The 26,751-nt window shown below is 44.9% G+C and overlaps 1 protein-coding gene across 1 annotated transcript in view; it reads right to left on the bottom strand.

Moving 5' to 3' along the window:
- NANS (N-acetylneuraminate synthase) overlaps positions 1-14,280 on the bottom strand; it is a 29,450-nt gene extending 15,170 nt beyond the window's left edge. The window contains exons 1-2 of the mRNA XM_079927179.1: positions 14,081-14,280; positions 2,716-2,931 (exon numbers count right to left, since the gene is read on the bottom strand). Of these exons, the coding sequence (XP_079783305.1) occupies positions 2,716-2,931; positions 14,081-14,212 (348 nt within the window). The 5' untranslated portion in view covers positions 14,213-14,280. The remainder of the gene's footprint in view (positions 1-2,715; positions 2,932-14,080) is intronic.
- Between the last annotated feature and the right edge of the window lie 12,471 nt (positions 14,281-26,751).

The raw sequence follows: 26,751 nt of genomic DNA, 5'->3' as shown, positions 1-26,751 counted from the left end.
CTTACTTTTAATCACTCAGCTAGTTAATAGCAAGACCAGAAAAAACACCCAAGTCTTTCAGATCCCAAAGCCCACAATCTTTTTTGTCTAACATTTTTGATTTGCAGATCCTTTAAGGATCTGATAAAAACCATCAACGCTCTCTTTTGTTTGGCTCACTTATTTACTTATTCACTCAACAAACATCTCCTGAGCACCTACTACGTTCCAGGCACTGGGGATGCTGTGGTGTTAACAGCCTAGTGGAAAGGAGCAATAGTTAGCGGTAATTACAGAAGTAAAGAAAATCGGGAGACAGGACTTCCCTGGTGGTGCAGTGGTTCGGAGTCTGCCAGCCAATGCAGGGGACATAGGTTCGAGCCCTGGTCCGGGAAGATCCCACATGCCGCGGAGCAACTAAGCCCGTGCGCCCCAACTACTGAGCCTGTACTCTGGAGTCTGCGAGCCACAACTACTGAAGCCCGTGTGCCTAGAGCCCGTGCTCTGCAACAAGAGAAGCCACCACAATGAGAACGAAGAGTAGTCCCTGCTCACCGCAACTAGAGAAAGCCCGCACGCAGCAACGAAGACCCAATGCAGCCAAAAATAAATAAATAAATTAATTAATTAATTTAAAAAAAAGAAAACCAAGAGAACACAACAGAAGGACGGGCCTGAAACAAGCAGGGGCACAGGAAGAATTTCCTGAGGAGGTACTATTTAAGATGGGATCAGAAAAATGCCCAGTAACCACTTTAGATAGGTTTTCCTAAAAATATGTCCCCTTTTCCCCAGGGCATCTCTTGGGCCCAAAGACTCTCCAGCCACCAACATCGAGAGTGGTGAAGAGCAGGGGGGAAGCCCAAAGGCTCTCCTGAGCTTTGGGAAGCCACACACACCCAGACGGACGGCCAGGTGGCAGCTGAGGGACTGCAGAAAGCACACTGCACTAGGCGTCAGATCTGCCCTCAAGACCCATTTCCCAGCTGTGTGACACTGTACAAACTTCCTGGCCCCTCTGAGTCTCCATTTCTTCATCTGCAAAATGGGGCATAGTAGGGATAAGATATATTACTGTAAGCGGGCTACGGAACTGAAGCCTGGACTTGTCAAGTTTCACAGACACCTAGGTTCTCTGCTTCCCCCCCTTTTTTAAACTACCAATGGTTTAGGCTAGAGTTATGTTTCTTTCGACTCAATTTACAGACATATCTTAGGGTTGGAATAGTGACACAAAAGGTCAGAGGCCTAGCGAAGGAACTGGGCTCCCTTCAAATATTCTAGTTGACTAAAAGAATCCTAAGTGTTTCAAGAGCCTTTAAAATGTTGTTTCATCTAATGATCCATTACTGCAAAGCTATCCTAAGGAAACAAGTCAAACCACAGAAAAGAAGATGGTCATCTCAGCATTATTTATAACACAAAAAACTGAAAGTAAAAACATAACCTCATGTTCAAACATAAAGAAATGGTTACATACATTATAAATCCTCAAAAGAAATACTACACCATCATTAATAACTTTCAGCACAAGATATGGAGAGCTACATGTCAATTATATCTCAATAAAGCTGAGAAAAAAAACAAGATATGGGTAAAAGCTGTAGATAATGTTAACTGGGAAAAGCATGCACGGAACTCAACATTCACAAATATAACAACTAGGAAATAAAATATGCACATAAAACAACTTCAGGAGGAAATATATAAAGAGAGCTGCCAGGGACTTCCCTGGTGGCACAGTGGTTAAGAAACTGCCTGCCAATGCAGGGGACACGGGTTCCAGCCCTGGTCCGGGAAGATCCCACATGCCACGGAGCAACTAAGCCCGTGCGCCACAACTACTGAGCCTGTGCTCTAGAGCCCACGAGCCACAACTACTGAGCCTGTGTGCCACAACTACTGAAGCCTGCGTGCCTAGAGCCAGTGCTCCGCAACAAGAGAAGCCACCGCAATGTGAAGCCTGCGCGCCGCAACAAGAGTAGCCCCCGCTTGCCGCAACTAGAGAAAGCCCGCCTGCAGCAACAAAGACCCAACGCAGCCAAAAATAAATTAATTAATTAACTGATTAAAAAAAAAAAAAGAGCTGCCATATAGAGATTATGGGTCAGTTTTTCTCCCTTTTTCCTGTTTTCTAAACTTTCTGTGACATTGTATAACATTGTATAATTTTTATAATTATAAAAATTTTTTATATTTGAAAAAAGAGCACATAAAGGAGTCTTGAGGCAGGTTACAGAGCAGATGGGACCCAAGACCTGGCACCAGCTGGACTCGTCCAGTATGTCAGCATGGCCATCCTGTGTGCTACTGCCTTCTGAATCATGCAATGCCACCTCACCCAGATAAGCCACGGCCACTCAGCAAGGGGAGGACTCCTGTCAGAACTGAGGTTTCCTGAGTCCAGGCCACTTTCCACTGGGAGAAAACTGGCCCAGTGTGGCATGTTCCACAGGCTTGAGGGACTCTGGGGTTCCAGGGTGGCTGGCCCCTACTCCCAGAGACAGCCTGCTCTGAAAACTATGGTTCCCTGCATCACTGGGCCTCTGATCCCCCTGGCCTCCTGTTTAGTTGGGCATTTATCTTGTTAATGCTATGGGGAACTCTAGGTCCAGAAAGCACAAAAAAGTCTAAAGTGAGCAAGGGCTGGAGCTGGCTCTAAGCCAAAGCCACAGGGCTACCTGATGTCCCCTAGGTCTGCTAAAATGACAAATAGCAGCGTGGCAGAGGGCTCACCTCATCCATGCCGGAGGCAGTGAAGAAGATGCCAACCTCCTCAGCATATTTCTGCAGCTCCTTGTACTGGGCGTGGCTGAATTCCAGGTGGCGTTTGTGCTCCCCGTACGTCTTCCCCCAGGAATGCTTCGAAGTATACGGCCTCTCCAAGGCTTTCCGATTAAACTTATACTCCAGCTCACTCTTCTGGAACTTGGCACAGTCAGCGCCACACTCCTGCAAACACACATTAGGGCTCCTTTAATGACCCTGCACAGATTCTGAGAGACAAGAGAAGTGTTGGGGCAACTGCTATGAAATTATTATCTTTAAAAATAACATCGGGGGGCTTCCCTGGTGGCGCAGTGGTTGAGAGTCCGCCTGCTGATGCAGAGGACATGGGTTCGTGCCCCAGTCCGGGAGGATCCCACATGCCGCGGAGCGGCTGGGCCCATGAGCCATGGCCGCTGAGCCTGCGCGTCCGGAGCCTGTGCTCCGCAACGGGAGAGGCCACAACAGTGAGAGGCCCGCGTACCGCTAAAAAAAAAAAAAAAAAAAAAAAAAAATAACATGAATTGACAGACGCATTAAGAACTCCCAAAGAAGAGAAACAGGAAAAGCAAGGAAGTCTCACAGGAATAAAAGGGTGGGGATGGGGGTTCTGCTGTATTTTTCCCTCTTAAAATGTAAAAAAAAAAAGGGGAGCTGCTTTGTTTTGTATTATAATATTAAAAATAATTAATCAAACAGTCAAAGAAGATTTTAAGTTGTGTAACTCGGCAGAGGATATGAAAACTGGGCCAGAATTTAGGGGAAAAAGTAAGAATCTGACTTAACTCTGACTCTCTTGGATAAGTCACTTCCTATCTCTGGACTCAGTTTCTCCATCTATACAAATGGCCATTTGGACTAGCTCTAGGACCTGTAACTTGCTGAGGAGCCCCTGATGGGGGTGGGAAACAAAGGAACAACTGTGTTTTTAGCTGTTCTGCACATCTGCTTTTCTGCACAGCATCTCGTTTGAACAAGAGGTTCTGGGGCAAAAGCAAGCAAACTTAGAAATGCCCCAGCTTTACTTAACAGAAGCTATAATATAAAAGCTGGATTGTCTGACTATAAAAGCTGTAATTTTATTGCCAGTCAGCCTCCAATCTTTCAAAATTGTTTTTAAAACCACTCAACAGATAGATTAAGCAAAGCTCTCTAAAGTCTCAGCTCGCTGACATTTCTGTAGACACAGAGGTCTTCATGCTGCTGGAAACCTCAGCTCCAGAAATGCCTGTGCTGAGAGTGCTGCTTCTACTCCTGGAAAAATCAAAAGATGGCACAGTCAGGACTTGATGCTGGATAGAAGTTCAGAGAACATTAGACCTGAAAGTGACCTTGGGCAACAGAGTCCTCATTGTCTAGATGAAGATCCCAAGGCCTAGAGTGACCTGACCAAAGCTGCACAGTGAGTCTCTGGCAGAGCTGGCCAGAGGGCTTTCCTGAACGCTGCAGAACATGATCTTCACAGAGCACTGCTTCCTTCCCTTTGATTCTCACCTCCGTCTGAAGAAGTAGACTTACCCTCAAGAAGTTAAAAAGCTTGTCTCCACCTAGGCAAGTAGTAAAGTGAAGTAAAACAGCAGAAAGTACTAATGATAAGAGATAAGATAAAGTTCTACCACATTCCACCTGACAGCAGTTGTATGGGGAGGACAGCAGGTTCCTCCCCTTCTTTTCTCAGCTTCTTTCCTAAATATGACAAATTTCTCTATCTGTTTAATGCTATGGTCAACTCTTGGTTCAGAAAACACAACCACTGTCACTATTTTACCATAATGCTGATGGTTTCTTTGCTCAAGCTTTTATTGCTTCTCTACTGGCAAAAAGCAAGCTACAGAATGAGCCAAGGTGTGATGTGCCCTTTGCATCAAAATTTGAGAGTTAAAAGTATATTCAATCAGCAAATTTCTAATTGTAACACAGTTATATTTTTATACATATTATATAATTATAATAACATTTTGTTGTAATAAAATAAAAATAATTGGGTGAACAAAGAAAAGAACAAAGGGTGTCACTCATCATCCAATTATACAAAAGCTTAAGTTGCAACCCACTGTAGTCACCCACAGAGAGTGAGTCCTAAGAGGAACTCAGGATAGAAAAAACAGGATGAGGGATTCTGTGCTTTGGATAAAAAGCCCCCAGAGGAGCTTCTGGGTTGGCTAACACGTGGAGGTGATGGGAGAGTGGTGCGCCTGGAGAAGTCATGGGAAGTCTGCTCCCATTCCCCGTGCCTTGCCCTATGCATCCCTTTCATCTGGCTGTCCCTGAGTTATATCATTTTATGATCCACTACGGATCTACCGTGTGGCTGACAGGGTCTTGGTGCTCCAACCGGGTGTCAGGCCTGAGCCTCTGAGGTGGGAGAGCCGAGTTCAGGACATTGGTCCACCAGAGACCTCCTGGCCCCATGTAATATCAAACGGTGAAAGCTCTCTCAGAGATCTCCATCTCAACGCTAAGACCCAGCTCCACTCAACAACCAGCAAGCTCCAGTGCTGGATGCCCCATGCCAAACAACTAGCAAGACAGTAACACAACCCCATCCATTAGCAGAGAGGCTGCCTAAAGTCATACTAAGTTCACAGATACCCCAAAACACACCACCAGATGCGGTCCTGCCCACCAGAAAGACAAGATCCAGCCTCATCCACCAGAACACAGGCACCAGTCCCCTACACCAGGAAGCCTACACAACCTACTGAACCAACCTTACCCACTGGGGGCAAACATCAAAAACAACAGGAACTACGAACCTGCAGCCTGTGAAAAGGAGACCCCAAACACAGTAAGTTAAACAAAATGAGAAGACAGAGAATTACACAGCAGATGAAGGAGCAAGGTAAAAACCCACTAGACCAAACAAATGAAGAGGAAATAGGCAGTCTACCTGAAAAAGAATTCAGAATAATGAGAGTAAAGATCCAAAATCTTGGAAATAGAATGGAGAAAATACAAGAAACGTTTAACAAGGACGTAGAAGAACTAAAGAGCAAACAATGATGAACAACACAATAAATGAAATTAAAAATTCTCCAGAAGGAATCAATAGCAGAATAACTGAGGCAGAAGAACAGATAAGTGACCTGGAAGATAAAATAGTGGAAATAACTACCACAGAGCTGAATAAAGAAAAAAGAATGAAAAGAATTGAGGACAGTTTCAAAGACCTCTGGGAGAACATTAAACACACCAACATTCGAATTATAGGGGTCCCAGAAGAAGAAGAGAATAAAAAAAGGGACTGAGAAAATATTTGAAGAGATTATAGTTGAAAACTTCCCTAATATGGGAAAGGAAATAGTCAATCAAGTCCAGGAAGCACAGAGAGTCCCATACAGGATAAATCCAAGGAGAAACACACCAAGGCACATATTAATCAAACTATCAAAAATTAAATACAGGGCTTCCCTGGTGGCGCAGTGGTTGAGAGTCCACCTGCCGATGCAGGAGACAGGGTTCGTGCCCCGGTCCGGGAGGATCCCACGTGCCGCGGAGCGGCTGGGCCCGTGATCCATGGCCGCTGAGCCTGCGCGTCCGGAGCCTGTGCTCCGCAACAGGAGAGGCCACAACGGTGAGAGGCCCGCATACCGCAAAAAAAAAAAAAAAAAATTAAATACAAAGGAAAAATATTAAAAGCAGCGAGGGAAAAGCAACAAATAACATACAAGGGAATCTCCATAAGGTTAACAGCTGATCTTTCAGCAGAAACTCTGCAAACCAGAAGGGAGTGGCAGGACATATTTAAAGTGACGAAAGAGAAAAACATACAGCCAAGATTACTCAACCCAGCAAGAATCTCATTCAGATTCAACAGAGAAATTAAAACCTTTACGGACAAGCAAAAGCTAAGAGAATTCAGCACCACCAAACCAGCTTTACAACAAATCCTAAAGGAAGTTCTCTAGGCAGGAAACACAAGAGAAGAAAAGGACCTACAATAATAAACCCAAAACAGTTAAGAAAATGGTAATAGGAACACACATATCGATAACTACCTTGAATGTAAATGGATTAAATGCTCTAACCAAAAGACATAGACTGGCTGAATGGATACAAAAACAACACCTGTATATTTGCTGTCTACAAGGGACCCACTTCAGACCTAGGGACACATACAGACTGAAAGTGAGGGGATGGCAAAAGATATTCCATGCAAATGGAAATCAAAAGAAAGCAGGAGTAGCAATTCTCATATCAGACAAAATGGACTTTAAAATAAAGACTATTACAAGAGACAAAGAAGGACACTACATAATCATCAAGGGATCAATCCAAGAAGAAGATATAACAATTGTAAATATTTATGCACCCAACATAGGAGCACCTCAATACATAAGGCAAATGCTAACAGCCATAAAAGGGGAAATCAACAGTAACACAATCATACTAGGGGACTTTAACACCCCACTTTCACCAATGGACAGATCATCCAAAATGAAAATAAATAAGGAAACACAAGCTTTAAATGATACATTAAACAAGATGGACTTAATTGATATTTATAGGACATTCCATCCGAACACAACAGAATACACTTTCTTCTCAAGTGCTCATGGAACATTCTCCAGGATAGATCATATCTTGGGTCACAAATCAAGCCTTGGTAAATTTAAGAAAATTGAAATCATATCAAGTATCTTTTCCAACCACAACACTATGAGGCTAGATATCAATTACAGGAAAAAATCTGTAAAAAATACAAACACATGGAGGCTAAACAATACACTACTTAATAATGAAGTGATCACTGAAGAAATCAAAGAGGAAATCAAAAAATACCTAGAAACAAATGACAATGAAAACACGATGACCTAAAAGCTATGGGATGCAGCAAAAGCAATTCTAAGAGGGACGTTTATAGCAATACAATCCTACCTCAAGAAACAAGAAACATCTCAAACAAACAACCTAACCTTATACCTAAAGCAATTAGAGAAAGAAGAACAAAAAACACCCGAAGTTAGCAGAAGGAAAGAAATCATAAAGATCAGATCAGAAATAAATGAAAAAGAAATGAAGGAAATAATAGCTAAGATCAATAAAACTAAAAGCTGTTTCTTTGAGAAGATAAACAAAATTGATAAACCACTAGCCAGACTCATCAAGAAAAAAAGGGAGAAGTCTCAAATCAATAGAATTAGAAATGAAAAAGGAGAAGTAACAACTGACACTGCAGAAATACAAAGGATCAGGAGAGATTACTACAAGCAACTATATGCCAATAAAATGGACAAACTGGAAGAAATGGACACATTCTTAGAAAAGCACAACCTCCTGAGACTGAACCAGGAAGAAATAGAAAATATAAACAGACCAATCACAAGCACAGAAATTGAAACTGTGATTAAAAATCTTCCAGGGCTTCTCTGGTGGCGCAGTGGTTGAGAGTCCGCCTGCCGATGCAGGGGACACGGGTTCGTGTCCCGGTCCGGGAAGACCCCACATACTGCAGAGTGGCTGGGCCAGTGAGCCATGGCCACTGAGCCTGCGCGTCTGGAGCCTGTGCTCCGGAACGAGAGAGGCCACAACAGTGAGAGGCCCGCGTACCGAAAAAAAAAAAAATCTTCCAAAAATAAAGCCCAGGACCAGATGGCTTCACAGGCAAATTCTATCAAACATTTAGAGAAGAGCTAACACCTATCCTCTCAAACTCTTCCAAAATATAGCAGAGGGAGGAACACTCCCAAACTCATTCTACGAGGCCACCATCACCCTGATACCAAACCAGACAAAGATGTCACAAAGAAAGAAAATTACAGGCCAATATCACTGATGAACATAGATGCAAAAATCCTCAACAAAGTACTAGCAAACAGAATCCAACAGCACATCAAAAGGATCATACACCATGATTAAGTGGGGTTTACCCCAGGGATGCAAGGATTCTTCAATATATACAAATCAATCAATGTGATAAACCATATTAACAAATTGAAGGAGAAAAACCGTATGATTTTCTCAATAGATGCAGAAAAAGCTTTTGACAAAATTCAACACCCATTTATGATAAAAACTCTCCCGAAAGTAGGCATAGAGGAAACTTACCTCAACATAATAAAGGCCGTATATGACAACCCCACAGCCAACATCGTTCTCAGTGGTGAAACATTGAAACCATTTCCACTAAGATCAGGTACAAGACAAGGTTGCCCACTCTCACCACTATTATTCAACATAGTTTTGGAAGTTTCAGCCACAGAACTCAGAGAAGAAAAAGAAATAAAAGGAATCCAAATTGGAAAAGAAGAAGTAAAACTGTCACTGTTTGCAGATGACATGATACTATACATAGAGGATCCCAAAGATGCTACCAGAAAACTACTAGAGCTAATCAATGAATTTGGTAAGGTAGCAGGATACAAAATTAATGCACAGAAATCTCTTGCATTCCTATACACTAATGACAAAAAATCTGAAAGGGAAATTAAGGAAACACTTCAATTTACCATTGCAACAAAAAGAATTAAATACCTAGGTATAAACCTACCTAAGGAGACAAAAGACCTGTATGCAGAAAAGTATAAGACACTGATGAAAGAAATTAAAGATGATACAAACAGATGGAGAGATATACCATGTTCTTGGATTGGAAGAGTCAACACTGTGAAAATGACTATACTACCCAAAGCAATCTACAGATTCAATGCAATCCCTATCAAATTACCAATGGCATTTTTCACAGAACTAGAACAAAAAATTTCACAATTTGTATGGAAACACAAAAGACCCCGAATAGCCAAAGCAATCTTGAGAAAGAAAAACAGAGCTGGAGGAATCAGGCTCCCTGACTTCAGACTATACTACAAAGCTACAGTAATCAAGACAATATGGTACTGGCACAAAAACAGAAATATAGATCAATGGAACAGGATAGAAAGCCCAGAGATAAACCCACACACATATGGTCACCTTATCTTTGATAAAGCAGGCAAGAATATACAATGAAGAAAAGACAGCCTCTTCAATAAGTGGTGCTGGGAAAACTGGACAGCTACATGTAAAAGAATGAAATTAGAACACTCCCTAACACCTTACACAAAAATAAATTCAAAATGGATTAAAGACCTAAATGTAAGGCCAGACAATATAAAACTCTTAGAGGAAAACATAGGCAGAACACTCTATTACATACATCACAGCAAGATCCTTTTTGACCCACCTCCTAGAGAAATGAAAATAAAAACAAAAATAAACAAATGGGACCTAATGAAACTTAAAAGCTTTTGCACAGTAGAGGAAACCATAAACAAGATGAAAAGACAACCCTCAGAATGGGAGAAAATAGCTGCAAATGAAGCAACTGACAAAGGATTAATCTCCAAAATTTACAAGCAGCTCATGCAGCTCAATATCAAAAAAACAAACAACCCAGTCCAAAAATGGGCAGAAGACCTAAATAGACATTTCTCCAAAGAAGATATACAGATTGCCAACAAACACATGAAAGGATGCTCAACATCACTAATCATTAGAGAAATGCAAATCAAAACTACAATGAGAATTCACCTTGCACCAGTCAGAATGGCCATCATCAAAATACCTACAACAACAAATGCTGGAGAGGGTGTGGAGAAAAGGGAACCCTCTTGCACTGTTGGTGGGAATGTAAATTGATACAGCCACTATGGAGAACAGTATGGAGGTTCCTTAGAAAACTAAAAATAGAACTACCATACGACCCAGCGATCCCACTACTGGGCATATACCCTGAGAAAACCATAATTCAAAAAGAGTCATGTACCACAATGTTCATTGCAGCTCTATTTACAATAGCCAGGACATGGAAGCAACCTATGTGTCCATCAACAGATGAATGCATAAAGAAGATGTGGCACATATATACAATGGAATATTACTCAGCCATAAAAAGAAATGAAATTGAGTTATTTGTAGTAAGGTGGATGGACCTAGAGACTGTCAAACAGAGTGAAGTAAATCAGAAAGAGAAAAACAAATACCATATGCTAACACATATATACGGAATATTAAAAAAAAATTGGTTCTAAAGAACCTAAGGGCAGGACGGGAATAAAGACACAGATGTAGAGAATGGACTTGAGGACATGGGGAGGGGGATGGGTAAGCTGGGACGAAGTGAGAGCGTGCTGTGGACCTATATACACTACCAAATGTAAATAGATAGCTAGTGGGAAGCAGCCACATAGCACAGGGAGATCACCTCGGTGCTTTGTGTCCACCTAGAGGGGTGGGATAGGGAAGGTGGGAGGGAGACGCAAGAGGGAGGAGATATGGGGATATATGTTTGTGTATAGCTGATTCACTTTGTTATACAGCAGAAACTAACACATGACTGTAAAGCAATTATACTCCAATAAAGATGTTAAAAAAAAAAAAAAAGCCCCCAGATAGCTAACATGCATGTCTCAGGAAAAATTTTAATGATCCCAGATTCTTGCATTTGCCCATATATAGAAAAGTACTAAAATCATTAACTTGAGATATTTGTTCTTTGTGATTAGCAGTACTTTTTTTTACCAAGATTCATGCTTGATTACATGTATTTCCTAGCCAAAAAATCCATATATATACTGGCTTCTCCCCTACCTGTTTGGAGCAGTTTCTCAGATCTACTGAGAGACTGTATCCTGGGCTATAGTCCTCACTATAAAACTTAGCTCACAACTCTTCTGTTGCACATTTTTATTTTGGTCAACAATTGCATGAACTGCCAATTAAAGAAGGTCACTTGCCACCTGGTTCTACAAGAATTAACTCACTACCCACTGCAGCTGCTGACCTTCAACATATCCTGAAAGTAATTTAGGGTAGAGATCAGGAATGAGGCTCTCTGTGCTCCAGGAAAACTGGCAGAACAGGCCTTTAGACAGTTAAGTATTTGTAGGAGAAATTTCTTATGAACCTGGATTCTTGAATCTTCCCATACTTAGAAAAGCACTAAAACCATTAACTAAGATATCTGTTCCTCGTGACTAGCAGCAACCTTCCACAGAGATGTGTGGTTGATTACAGGTTCCCTTCATCAAAATCACATATACACTTACCTCCCTCCTCACCTCTTCAGAACAGTTTCTCAGAGCCTGTCTCCCTGGTTATGACACTGAATAAACTCAGTATGACACTGAATAAACTCAACTCACAGCTTTTACACTGTGCGATTTTTTCCAAGTTGACAGAACTCAACTTTTAATATTGTAAACAGATTTGGTACATGAACAAGCCAGCTTGTACATAATATACTCTGGATAACTGAACTTGGAAATGTGACTCCATCTGGCAAGAAAAAAAATCCTAAAACGTAAGGATTGCAAAAGATTCCATTGCTTTAAGTTTAAAAATAAAGATACATACATATTATAAAACAAGTGAAACTGAAGCTTAGAGAGGAAAAGTCCAAGATTATCCAGCTGCCCAAGATTATTCAGCTAGTAAATGGTATCATGACTCCAGTCCAGCGCTCTTTCCACTATAACACAACCTCAAACTCTTCATTCCCCTCCCCCGGGGAAAACTATCCTTCACAATTAAAACAGGAAGAAGAAAAAAAACCACTATAACTTTGTTTCTATGGCTTCACTATTTCTAGGTATTTTTACAACTTCAGCATTCAGAGTTGACACCTCCAAAATAAGGTTGTTTCCTAAATTAAGAGCCGAAGTCTCCCCCTAGAAAACAATGTTACAGTACAAAGGCTGGAGCCTTGTGTCTAAGAGCAAAGCTCTGAAATACATGAATTACTAGCTGTGGGCCCTCAGACAAGCCACTGATCTTCTCTGAGCCTTTAAAATGAAACCAACTGCATCTATTCCACTGTGTTGTTGTAGGAATTAAACGAGATGGTGCATTTAAAGCACTTGGCCCAGAAAGCATTCAAAAATGTTAGCAATTGTTACTCTTTAAAGGTATTTTAATTTTTAGATTTCATAAGTGATAACATAGAGTATTTGTTTTTCTCTGACTTATTTCACTAAGCATAATATCCTCCAGGTCCACCCACATTGTTGTAAATGGCAGAATTTCATTCTTTTTTATGCTTGAATAATATTCCATTGTGTATATCAACCACATCTTCTTTATCCATTCGTCTGTTGACGGACACTTAGGTTGCAAATAGACTCACAGATCTAGAGAACAAATTAATGGTTACCAGTGGGGAGAAGTAAGGGGGAGAGGTAAGATAGGAGTGGGGGATTAAGAAGCACCATCTACTATGTATAAAATAAATAAGCAACAAGGATGTATTGCACAGCACAGGGAAATATAGCCATTATTTTGCAGTAACTTTAAATGGAGTATAATCTATAAAAGTATTGAATCATTATGTTGTACACCTGAAACCAATGTTATTGCAAATCAATTATACTTCAATGAAAAAGTAAATAAAATTTAAAAATAAAAGTATTTTTATGATTCAGTAGGCTTCCATAAAAGCTAGTCCTGAAGGAGTAACAGAAAACCTAATCATGAATGACTGAGTGAACAGCACTGACTGAAGGGAAGTGAAAGGAAAAAAGATGGAGTGAGCTATCGCTAAACCAGGGAATCACAGCGCAGACTTATTGTGGGGCCCGGGGTCACAATGAAGAACGTGACAGGCCTCTCCTTCAGAGGGCTCACAGTCTAACAGAGAGAGAAGTTTAAACAGACAGTGACAATACAATTCGATGGGAACAATTACAGGAGCCCAGCTTTGCAGGTAGGGATTGGAGAAAGTATCCAAAGAGGGATCATAAATGTTCATTAACATCATATCACTAATAACCAACATGTATTGAGTCCTATTTGCCAAGTACTCTACTAAGAGCTTTACACGAGTTATCTCATTTGATCCTCACAACTCTATGAGGTAGGTAAGTACAAGGAATGGCAGGTGAGAGAGACAACAGCAAATTTCAGGAACTTCCTGGAAGTAATTCACTGTCGCTGGAAGATGTCAGAGATTAAAAAAAAGGCAAGAAGGGGCCAGGTCATTAAGGTCTTGAAGGCTTTATTAAAGGGTTTCGACTCTACCCGCTGGCAGTGGGAAGCCACTGAAGGTGCCAGGCGGCTGATCAAATCTGTGTTTCAGAAAGATCATTCTGCCACCAGAAGGGAGCGAGAGAGCTGGGAGTAAGGGCGGGGGGCGCAGATGCAGTAATGCAAACAAATCAGGATGGTGGCGGAGGGCTGAAGAGGATTCGAAACGTTTGGAAATGGATCCGGCGAACTGGACGGCAGGCCGGACGTAGGGCACCGAGAGGCAGAGGAAGGATGGCCCCAGCTCTGCGCAGCCCTGCCCCACCCTTGCCCAGGCCGGTCTTCCCCAGGCCCCGCCCCCCGCTCGGCGCCCGAGTACTCTAGACAGTCCCCTCACCTTGGCCATGCGGATCATGCGCTTGGCCACGTCCAGGTCGCCCTGGTGGTTCTGGCCGATCTCGGCAATGATGAAGCATGGGTGCTGCCCGCCCACCCAGCGCCCGGGACACAGCTCCAGCTCCAGCGGCATGGCAGCGGCTCGCGCTTCCGCGCCACACCACCCGTCACGGTGCCGCCGCCGCCGCCTTGGTCGTTTCGGTCAGCAGCCCAGCAGAGCCCACACACCGGCCCCGCCACGTCAGCCCGCGACCACCGCGCAGCCAATCCTCGAGCGCCGCCTCGCTCCAGACAGCCAATCAGGTCAGGGGGCGGAGCCACCCTCTAGGGGAGAGGTGCGGCGGGAAGAGGAAGCCGCGCGCACTTCTCGGGAGCTGAGCTTGTGGCTCGCAGAGTCTGGTGGTTGTGGGGTCCCTGCGTTTACCCGTGAGCAGACATTCCCCGAAGGAGGCTGACGGCTGGGTGCTTTCGGCGTGGAGAGAGTGCGCGCCCTACAGTGTAATGGAAAAAACAGATTCTGGAGTTAGAATTACAGAGCTGGTTCGAGCCCAGCCCATGCCACTAACCAGCTCTTGATCCTAAATACCTTAGTCTTTCTGAGTTTTATTTTCCTTTTTCTCTGAAATGGGAAAATTATAAAGACCCCACCTCTTAAGGTTCCTGAGATGATGTATAGAACACCCTAATCACAGTACTTGGCCTGTAGTGAGCTTTCAATAAGTGGTTGCCAGGCTTCCCTGGTGGCGCAGTGGTTGGGAGTTCGCCTGCCGGTGCAGGGGATGCGAGTTCGTGCCCCGGTCCGGGAGGATCCCACGTGCCGCGGAGCGGCTGGGCCCGTGAGCCATGGCCGTCGGGCCTGCGCGTTCGGAGCCCGTGCTCCGCAGCGGGAGAGGCCGCAGCAGTGAGAGGCCCACATACTGCAAAAAAAAAAAAAAAAAAAAAAAGTGGTTGCCAGTCCTATTACACGAGAGGCAGCAAGTTCAAAAAGGTCACTGAGGGCTTCCCTGGAACGGCTAGCCCTGTGAGCCATGGACGCTGAGCCTGCGTGTCCGGAGAGAGGCCCGCGTACCGCAAAAAAAAAAAAAAGTTCACTGACTTGTCCAAAGCCGTCCAGAAAGCTGTGGTGGAGCTGGGATTAGGACCCTGGACTGCCTCCTAGCCTAGGGCTCTTGCAATACACTATACTGGGTTACAGACAAAGCTGAGAAATAACCAGTTTGAAGGAAGAAATAACACTTGATTCCCAGCTTGACTTTCAGAACTAATGAGCAAAGTAAGAATAACAGAAAGGAGAGGAGGAGGCACTTCTGGGTGGAAGGGAGAAGGGTAGGTTTGGGACACGTTGGTGTAAATATGCAGGTAAAACTGCCCACCAGGCAGGAGGAGAGGCAGGTCTGAAGCTCTGAGTGGAGGTCTGGGCTGGAGAGAGAGATGTGGGAGCCATTTTGAGGAAAAGCTGAGAATGGGTTTGACTCCTGAAGGAGAGAGTGTGCAGAGGGATGAGCAGCGGAGAGGTGAGCCTTGTGCAGCCGTCCTGGAAGGACAGAGAACCAGGGTGTGTGTCCTGAGGAGGAGAGACCCACAGATTCAAAGGCCCAGAGCAGTGCAGGAGAATGATGAGCCAGAACTTGGTGGGAACATGGGGGCAGGGGGACCACTGGAGACAGCAGATTTGGTGGTAAAATGGATTTGGTGGCCAAAGGAAGATGAAGAAACACTGGAGGCAAAAATAGACTTTTCCTTGGAAAAGTTCAGTTGTTAAAAACGGATGGAAAATGGACCATGGGCTAGAGGGGGGTCCCAAAGTTGAGCGGTTCTGAAGAAGTGCAAGTTTGGAGGCCAGGAGGAAGCAACCAAAGGACAAGGAGATTGCAGCAGTGTTCATTCGTCTGCGATATGTCTAGACTAGATGCCATGTGCTTTATGTCTCTCAAGTTTAAATGGCCTTTCACACCTGGGTAAGGCTGAGCAACAGGACCTGATTACAGAGAAAATTAAACCCAGCACTAAAGTAACTCAGTCACTTGGGGCTAAAGAAAACCATCATGGTTTTGCATAGTTCATAAATAAGTGGAAATTAAGTTTAAAGGAAAAAAAAAGAAATCACATTTAAAAATATGATCATCCCACAAAAGCAAATTAGGCTGTTGTTATCTGTGGTTAAATAAGGACTTTCAATAAATTAAAGTAGGTACTTATTTAGTACCTACCATGAATAAGGAGGAAAGTATACAATTTTTCTTCTACTCTTGTTCTTGTTTTTTTGGGTTTTTTTTTTTGCGGTACGTGGGCCTCTCACTTCTGTGTTCTCTCCCGTTGCGGAGCACAGGCTCTGGACACGCAGGCTCAGCGGCCATGGCTCACGGGCCCAGCCGCTCCGCGGCATGTGGGATCTTCCCGGACTAGGGCACGAACCTGTGTCCCCTGCATTGGCAGGCAGACTCTCAACCACTGCGCCACCAGGGAAGCCCTCGTTCTTGTTTTTAAAGCCAGTTTCCAGTGCTTTCTGTTGCTTTTTCTGCTTGGATAATGAATCAGTGTTCAATCTGTCAAAATGGACGAGAACATATGGGAAGGTCTTTAAAAACAAATTAAAACCAATGAGGGGTCTTTTCTTTTCTTTTTTGGCAGGAGAGGGCAAGGAAGAACTTAATTTTGGAGAAACTAGGGTACCCAGAGTGCTGGGTCATGAGGGTCAAGGTCAAGGATTGGACCCAGTTCCTAGAGCTCAGACCCTGGGGCCTGGGACCCCAGTGGCTAGTTTGACTGTGCTCATCAGCCCCTCCTGCAGCTGATTCCCGCAAAGCCTCCTCCAGCCTAGGACTCCTGCCTAATTTTTTTGCCACTCTGTGCTCTAGTTACACTGAACTATTTTTGAGTTCCCCTAAAGGATCATGTTCTCTCTCCTCCAGGCCTTGGCACAGGCAGTTTCCTAAGCCTGCACACTCCCTCCTCCCCTACACCCACCACGCTGAGCCCTGCCTTCTACAGGTCCTTCTGCAAGTCCTTCAGGGTAGAAGTCACCTCCTCTCAGGACCTTCTCTGATCTCCCCACCGACCTTCTCTGGGCTCCCATAGGACCCTCTTTTGGCCCACTTACTACCCTTCATGGTGACTCCCTCTTTTCTTGTCTGTTATTCTCTCTAGACTGTGAGCTCCTCTGGGTTGGAACCATCTGGAGCACCTACTCAGCACTAAACCCAGGGCAAAGCCCTAGGGACACCATGGTGAACAAACAAGAAGTCCAGGCCTCTGCCCGTATGTGGCTTAGAGCCTTATATTATAACTGTGTCCTCCAGGACAAAGACCTCCTTGAGAGCAGAGCCTGAACTGTTTCCTACTATATCCGTAGCACCAAGCACAGAACTTAACACTTCGTAGGTGCCAATAAACATTTTCTGAACGGCCAAGTGCAGAAAAGGAAAGATGACAGCAAGGACTGAGGCATAACTGACTTCTTACGTTTACTCCTCAGGCCACATTCAGCCTCTTAGGTGAACATGACTGTTCCCTGAAGTCAGCTTTCTGGAAAGTTCCTCTGAGGAAGAAGTGAAGTATTAATGCACCCAAGTTCCCCGACCCCAGCCGCCGAGGACCTGCCCTGGTGTCAAGTGCCCCAGGTTCTCAGTTGTTCCATTTATAGGCACGCTTGATGGTCACACCCTGACCTACACCCACGTCCTGCTTCCTCAAACTTGGTCCTCATTCCTGGAACATAAGCATCATTTTTATACTGTCCCTGAGCGAACAAGCCCACCATCACACCTGGGGCAGTCTGGGAGGTGAAAGTCACCTCATACTGTCTCTGTGGAAGGATTTTTGACCTGGGATACACAACTTACCTGCCTCCATTTTCCAAATGCTACCTCACTCACCCATCCAGCAAATAATTCCTGCATGCTAGGCACCCCGCCAAGCACGAGGAATAGAAAGGGGAATGAAGAGTGTGGCCCTCTTTCTGTAAACTGTATTTTACAGTAAATGTAGTTTACGACAAAAGTAAACTATGTTCACGCACTGCTGTAAAATCATGGACTATAATAACGAGGGCAACGAAGGAAACAAATTGAGTGCTGTGTGTGACTAACAAGGGGACCTTCTTTACACGGGTGGTCAGGAAGTGTCTTTCTGAAGAGTCGACACTGAAGCTGAGACCCCTATCCCAAATTCCTTCCAAATGATAGTAATCTATTCCCACACTGGGCCCCCACAGGAGGTTGAAACAGTATAGTGTCATGAAAAAATCACAGGGTTTGGAATAAGTCAGGCCTGGGTTCCACTCCCAGCTGTGTTCCTTCCTGCTAAGGAACTTCTCAACTTCCAGCCAATGGAAACAACCACCGCCAGAGGCCATAGTGAGGACCATAGGAGATGAGAGGTGTGAGACCTCTAACAGCCTGGACCTGCGGCCCAAGGTTCTTACCCCAGATACTTAGGGAGAAAGAAGTCTCATCCTGAGCTCTGGCTCCCTGGCCTGCTTCCACTGCCTGTGGCTTGGAGGACCTTCCCTATCCTCATACCTCATCTTGACAGTCTCTGCCTGTCACCAGCCTCATCTCCTCTTCATCCCCCACCACAACCCCCTGTCTGGCAGGTCCTGCCCACCCCCTCTCCCCAGTTAAGACAGTGGGTCTAGGGAATTCCAGTGGCGGTCCAGTGGTTAGGACTCGGTGCTCTCACTGTGGTGGCCTGGGTTCAGTCCCTGGTCGGGGAACTAAGATCCCTCAAGCTGTGCGGCGTGGCCAAAATAAAGACAGTGAGTCTACGTTGTCTCACCTCCTCCTATCACTCTTTTTTTAAATTTATTTTTATTTTTTAATTTATATTTTTTCCTCCTATCACTCTTAACTTCCAAGAGTCTCCAAAGCTTTAACAACTTTCACTCTTCTCCCTTATGCTGTCCTTGGGAATATCGTCCGTTCACAGAGCTTCGAGATGTATGTTTTCATGGGTGACTCCCAGATATTCATCACCAACCCCAGTCTGACTGCTCTCCTGGTTGCCTGCTCAGCTCACAACCATCTCTAGAAACAGCCCCAGTACACCAGAACGCCCCATAGCAACCTGGTCTCAAACATGTGATACTGCCAACCCGAGGCCAACCAGATTGATGCAGACGTGTATTAAAAGATAATATTCCAACTGATAAGCACATGAAAAGATGCTCAACATCATTAACCATCAGGAAAATGCAAATCAAAGCTACAATGAGATTCTACCTCACACTCAGTAGGATATCTAGAATTAGAAAGACAGATAATAACAAGGATGTGGAGAGATTGGAAACCTCATACACTGCTGATGGGATATAAAATGGTGCAGCCGCTTTGGGAAACAATCTGGCAGCTCTTCAAAAGGTTAAACACGGCATTACCATATGACTCAGCAATTCCACTCCTAGATATATCCCCAAGAGAAATAAAAACACGTGTCCACACAAAAACTTGTACACAAATGTTCATAGCAATATTATTCATAAAAGCCAAAAAGTAGAAACAACCCAAATGTCCATCAACTAATCAACAGATAAAGTATAATATAGCCACTCAGTGGACTATTACTTGGCAACAAAAAGGAATGAAGCACTGATGCATGCTACGACATGGAAGAACCCAGCATTGGAACCTTGTCACATGAGTATTCAATAGGTGAAACTTTCAAGAGTATTCATCTGAGATAAATTGTGAAGAAGAGAGTCTGGGGGTTAGGGGAGCCATGATGGACATTGTCAAATATTTGCAAGACTCCATTTAAAAAGCTAAATTGGATTTTTCCCCTCTGCAGCTCCATGGGGCAAAATTAGAGCCAAGAGTGTTATAGGAAATTAGATAAGTAAGAGCTTTTTAAGTAGACTGCTTATCGAGTTAACAACACCCATGATAATAAAAAATAAAGCTGCCTTACTATTGTGGAGATAAAGAACTTCCTGTTTTTCTAAGATGGTAAATACATTGCCTTATAAATTGTGAGGTCCCCATCACCAAGGTATCCAACGAAAGTCAGGTAGGCATGTTGCTGAGGGGTTTCCAACATCAGTAGAGGAATTTGACTAGATGAGATCTGGTTCCTTCCTGCCTGGGGATCCTGGATTTCATTGCATTTTAGAAGTTTCCATGGGTGTCTGGAGATACAACTTTGTTAGCTCCAGATTGGTGGGTTCTGATTTTTGGGACTCTAGACTCCCTTCTGTAAACTTGTATCATCCACTGCCATTTTAGCCTTCTGCTCCTCAAAATAAAATAATTTTTCCCAGTTCCAAGTTCAAAGGGGGTGGGGATAATTAATGTGAATTAGTGTAGTTTGAAACAGCAGTAAAGTTTGGGATAACTGACTTACACAAGATCACAAAACTGGTAGGAAGAGGCAAATCAGGATTTGACTCTCCTCTCCGAATCTGTATTCCTGGGTTCGACTTTTAATCACATTTATGTCCAAACACCCAACTGTGGGGCCTTTTAAGCTCCTGACTGCCATTCTCTGCCCAGAGGTTTTCACAATTCACATGTTTGGCGTTCTGAGTTGAATTGTGTCCCCACAAAATGCATATGTTGAAGTCCTAATGCCCAGTCCCTCAGAATGTGACCTTACTTGGAAACAGTGTTGTTGCAGATGAATTAGTTGAGTTCATTAGGGTGGGCCCTAACCCAAGATGATTAGGTGTCCTTATAGAAAAGGGAAATTTGTGCACAGACGCATACACAAGAACCCCACATGAAAGACACAGGGAGAAGATGGCCATCTATAAGCCAGGGAGAGAGGCCTGGAACACAACCTTCCCTTGCAGCCCTCAGGAGGAACCAACCCTGCCAACACCTTGACCTTGGACTTCTAGCCTCCACAACTGTAAAACGATAAACTTCTGTTGTTTATGTTACCCAGTCTACGGTACTTTGTTATGGCAGCCCCAGGAAGTTAATACACATGAGGAAATGTCATTGAGGAAATATGCACTGAGGGCTGGTGGGTGAGGCACAGCAAAGGGACTCAGGCCCATGGCCCTGAGCACTCACTCTCTGGCAGGGGAGACAAGACAGGGAGCAGAGTAGCCAGTGCCAGGGCCATGAGAACAAGTTATCAAAGTCACTGAATGAGGAATCCAAGGAGGGAAGTTTCCTGTCTGCTGGCCTGCTGGGGAGGCTAATGCCTTTGCACTGGTTCTTGAAGGCTGGGATGGTTGGCTTATGCAGGTGGAGGAAGAGTGCAGACAGAGGAGGCAGCATGAGCAAGGTGAAACACACAGGAATGTTCGGATGGCCAGGTAGGGCATATGGAGATTAGGTGCAGGAAGTAAGGCTGATAGGGGGATTTGGGATGTTGTGTGTGTGTGCACTTGGGGGGTGTGTGGCACTGGGAAGTCACTGAAAGTTCCTGAGCTGCATCAGGAGAACCAGGCTGTGGGGAGATCCCTTGAGCAACATAGGGAGGACAGGTCCTGGGTGAAACACTGAGGGGCCTCAAGTGGCCTATGATGTGGGAACTTGGATTTCCTCAGCCTCATTTCTTCCATTTCCCTCTTCCTCCTGCCAAAGCACCCACACTGTGGAGTGCTCTGGGTATCAGAAGTTCCCATCCACAGAGGGATCCTCTGAGATGAGCTTCTCCCAAGTCCAGTGGAATAGTCTACTGTTACTAGCTCATCCCTGGCCTTTACCCTGGGATTAGCACAAGGCAGGGAGAGAAGTCGACCTTGCTCTGCACTCTGGGGCCTTGCAACAGTCATCCTGAGCCCCAATTCCCTCATTTGAAAGATGGGGTCAGAATCCTCACACTGCCTCCCTTGAACAAGATAATGGATGTGAGCTATGCGAACTGTAGCATGGTATGGACGCATTGGGGGCCATCATTCTTTTGTCAGAAGTGGGGCTCAGGACGGGTCAGACTGGAGCCGGTCAGGCCTGAGCTTGGCAGAGTGGATGTAGGTAGGATTTGGACAGGTAGCTGTGGGAAGCACCAGGTGGCTACAGAAACAGGAAAGCAATGGGCTGATGTGCCAGCAGGAGTGAAACCTAATGGCAGATCAGGGACAAGGTAGGGCCCTGACCCAGCACTGGTATGGACAAAGCCAAGGGCCTGACAGGAATTCCTATCACCAGGGGCTGGCTGGGATCCTGCAGACTACTCACTTCCCCAGAGTCCATGTCACCCACTCCCAGACTCCCCCAGTGCCAGGTCACCCACTCTGCTCAGATGCCCACCTCTCACCCACCTGCTGCTGCTGCTGCTGCAGCTACCAGGTGCACAGCTGTGCAGAACCCCCGCTGCACGCGTGCTAGCCTAGTTGGCCACTAAGAGAAGCCCATGGTGTAGGCTGTTCCCAGCAGTTCTCCACATCACCCCTCACAGTGTCCAGCACTCTCACATTCATTAGCTTACCACAGCGTGCTCAGGGCACCCCCAATTTTTAAGTGGAAAACTGAGTCCCAAGAAGCAAATGGTCTTTTGCCAGTTCACTAAGATGGTATATGGCAGGGCTGCCTCTCACAATGTGAAATTATTATGATTAAGAGTGGTAGTTGTATTTATAGAGTGCCCACTGTTTGCCTGCACCCCTAAAGCATTTCATGGTTCTAATTCTAAAAAGTAGCTCTGTTCGCACTCTGTCTTCACTCTGTCCCGAGCCTCAGGGTCTTGTGAGCCAACATCTACTTTGCTCCGGAGAAGAAAGAAATAGGTCCACTAACTTTCTCATTAGAACAGAGCCAGGAGCCAGACAGCCCTATGGAGGAGCATTTGGCAAAGAGCAGAAACTGAATTCGGGCAGAGCTGGGTTGGAATAGGCTGGCTATTCACCGGCTACGTGACTTTAGAAGCACTTCACCTCTAAATCCTTCAGTTTTCATACCCGTGAAATGAGGATTACAGTTTAGCTCCCTCCCTCTGATTCAGAGCATTAGTGCCCCGCTAGGGGCAGATATACATCCTGCTCATGCTAAGGCAAGTCTGTAATTCTGTCTTCCAGTCTGATTAGTCTGACTAGTAAAACAGATTTACTAGTATTCCTGTTGCAGTTTTTGGATGACACCTCATTCACCGTCAGTCTTGGGGGTGCAGCCCTCATCCAGCCTTGTCCAGGTAACTGTAACAGCCTCCTCAATGATCTCTTGCTACAGGTCTACCCCTTTCTACTCCACCAGCCTAAGGCACAGCTCTGACATTTCCCACTAGCCCAAACCCTTACCTAACTCCTCAGGAGGGTGGGGTAAGTGGAAGTAACGGCATGTAATTAACTACTAGCATGTCTACTGCTGGTTAGCACTTGGAATATATACCCCCATTCCGATTTGTATAGCTGGATCAGAGCTGCAAGCTTGCTTAAGCTTGGGCCCCATATTTTCAGCCAAGGAACTGAAGGTTCACAGAAGGGAGGTGACTCAGGAGGGTCAAATACCAGCTAGTGGCCAGGCTGGGGCTAGAACAGGTCTCTGGGTTCTCTCTGAGGCCTCCCTCACCACACCTCCACTCCTCTTCCCCAGGGCTGGGGTGGGGTGACGTTGTAACAAACACACATGCTGACCTGGGTCAAGACCCCTTAATCAGAGTAACTCTAGGGTCATTTTCTTTTCTCTATATGCCCTTCTGACACCTCTGGGACAAGTTATAAAATACTTGGTCAGAGATTACGAAGCTGACCTAATTGGCTCTAGGAAGAACTTCAACACTTGCTTCAATCTTGGTGGCTTTCCTGCAGAGCAACTGTTTGGCAGCTGAAGCTTAAGTCAGCTGGTAACTTGACTCCCTTTCAAACTGTCAACACAGTGGTATCACCAGTCTCATTAAAATTGATGTCAGCACAACTTGACAGGGCTGGAGAAAAGGGAAGGTCATAGCCTAGGGATAGAACCACCTCTGTGGTTCTGTCTCACCCTTCTCTGATGGGAGGGTGGTGTAGCCCAAACAGGAATGCCAAAATGGAAACCATTGACTCTGCTGTAACTCTGCTCACATGTGTCCTAGTTAGGAGTCCTGGTAGTGGTGATGAGTGGGGGCTAGCGTCTTACACAAGGTGCTCTGCATTTCCATCAGAAGTGTCAGTCACTCTTCAGGGCCTGGATGCCTAAAGCAGGAATAAACTAAAGGTAAGAGCAAAGTTGAAAGCAGGGCCAGGTTCTTTCACTACTTCACCAGGAAACCTTGGGCCAGTCCTTGACGCTTTCCTGTGCCTCAGTTTCCCCATAACTACAATGAGCAATAGTTCTAAGCCCTTTTATTTTTAAGAGACGAATGCTTCAAATGCATGCCAACATATCACACAGGAACAGGGCCATTGCTCTGGATGTAGGGCAGGCGTGTGTGGAAGAGATCCCTCTCCCCACCCTGCAGGAAGGAGCAAGTTGGAACCAGTTATCCAGCCCATCACAGCTCCCATCCAGCTCAGACATTTATAACTTAAACATTCACTGCAAAAGCTGGGAGCAAACCCACTCAATGAACATCTCCTTCAGATGGGAATTCACTCCAGAAATATGGTCTGCTCTGTGACCTCATCACCAAAAATCCTGTTCCTCAAGAAGTTTAAAATAGTCTTTAGTCAAGAGCAGCTAAGCCAGGGAATTCCCTAGTGGCACAGTGGTTAAGAATCCGCCTGCCAATGCAGGGGACATGGGTTCAAGTCCTGGTCCGGGAAGATCCCACATGCCACGGAGCAACTAAGCCATGTGTGCCGCAACTACCAAGCCTGCACCCTAGAGCCCATAAGCCACAACTACTGAGCCCGCGTGGTGCAACTACTGAAGCCAACGCGCCTAAAGCTCATGCTCCGCAACGAGAAGCCACTGCAATGAGAAGCCCACGCACCGCAACAGAGAGTAGCCCCTGCTCGCCATAACTAGAGAAAGCGCACGCGCAGCAACGAAGACCCAACACGGCCATAAATAAGTAAGTAAATAAATAAATATTAAGAGCAGCTAAGCCTCAAGGCCCTCCCAGAGGTCTGAATGTCACAGGCTTCTGGAAAACCTAATTTTAAAACAAGAAAAAGGGCTTCCTTGGTGGCGCAGTGGTTGAGAGTCCGCCTGCCGATGCAGGGGACACGGGTTCGTGCCCCGGTCCAGGAAGATCCCGGGTGCTGCGGAGTGGCTGGGCCCATGAGCCGTGGCTGCTGAGCCTGCGCTCCGCAACGGGAGAGGCCACAACAGTGAGAGGCCCGCATACCGCCAAAAAAAAAAAAAAGAAAAAGAAAAAGAAAAAGCATGATAGAAATGAAAAGCTGGTTTGATAGTTCCCTAGAATCCTCACTGGCCACAGGTAGTAGATCAAACTGACATTTTTGCAAAGTGAATGCAAAAGAAAGGTCTGCCGTTCAAGCCCCCTTGGGATAAGGTCCCAAATCACTGCTCCAGTCTCACCTGCCATTCCTCTTCTTCCTCTTCATTCTCTAGTCAAACTTGCCTATTTGAAGCCAAGCGTACACAACTCCCTACCTCTGACCTCTGTCTATCATGTTCCTCCCTACTTTCTCCATTTCTATTTCTAAACTCTACTCACATCCGCATGTGCGCCTCAAATACTTTCCTTTCTAGGAAACTTCCCTAATCCTCCCAGTTAAAAGCTACCTTTCCTACCTCTAAATTACTCTTAACACTTACTGGACCACTGGTACTAGGTCTTGGTAAACATCATTCCCATGTGTCTTCTCTTCCCTACTAGTTCCTATGAGCACCCAAGGGCTGGTTTGTCTTTTTTGCTGTTTGCAAAAAGCAAACTCCGCTTTAAAGCCTAGAGGGGACTTTAATGTAAAGTACATGATTTGGGGGCTCCACTGACACTAAAATGACAAATTCAGATTAGTTTCCAATCTTTAACATTGCTTTTACATGTGTAAAAACACACTCACTCCAGTAGCTTATAGCTAAGAGTTACCAAAACAATCTTCAAGTCTTCCACTACAAAAATTGACAATGTAGTCGCACATGTATTAAATTGTTGAGACACTGCATAAAGACCGCAGAATGTTACCCCTCCCCCAAGTCCTTTTAAGATCCGTAAGAACAAATTTCCATATTCCGCAAAAAAAGCTGAGCTGAGGCAGTGTGTACCCACGCCCCTCCCCCACTCCAGCCAAGCTTTTCACATGTCATTCCTCCTTAGCTCGCCTGTCTTGATAACAAACTATACCCTGTTCACCTGGTCAGTCGAACCCTACATGTTTCAGCCTTCGTGCAAAGCCCATTTTTTTCTTCAGACCTTCCTGTCAGAAGCCATTTGGTCACACCCCCTCAACTTTACAGACTGGGAGGTAGTCCAGAGGGCAACACAAGGTCACACAGGAAATCAGTGGCAGAGCCAGAACTAGAATTCAGATCTCCTGGGACTCAGAGTAAGGCCTTCTCCTTTATACTACCTCCTTTACTTAATTCATCTATTATTTGAATCTACTGGCTTTCAGGGGCTCCAGAGCATTGAATTTCACACATTATTTTTCAAAAGTCTACCTCATTACTCTCAGTCATCAAGAATGAGGATTAGAGTTAAATGCTCAAAGATCCTACATACTTGTGTATTTCCCCTCAACAACCACTAATATAAAAACACCAAAGAAACCAGTTCTTTAGTGTGTTTCAACACAGGCTTACAATCAAAGTCTTAAATTACAAATGTAAGCATACAACTAGGCTTTACCAAAGAGGAATGTGTTTATTTCACTTAAATTCTTAAAAATACTTTTTTGGCAGT

Source organism: Stenella coeruleoalba, assembly GCF_951394435.1.
Source record: "Stenella coeruleoalba genome assembly, chromosome: 7".
Taxonomy (NCBI): Eukaryota; Metazoa; Chordata; class Mammalia; order Artiodactyla; family Delphinidae; genus Stenella; species Stenella coeruleoalba.
The sequence above is the reverse complement of the archived record's forward strand: the minus strand, read 5'-3'. Positions and strand labels throughout refer to the sequence as shown.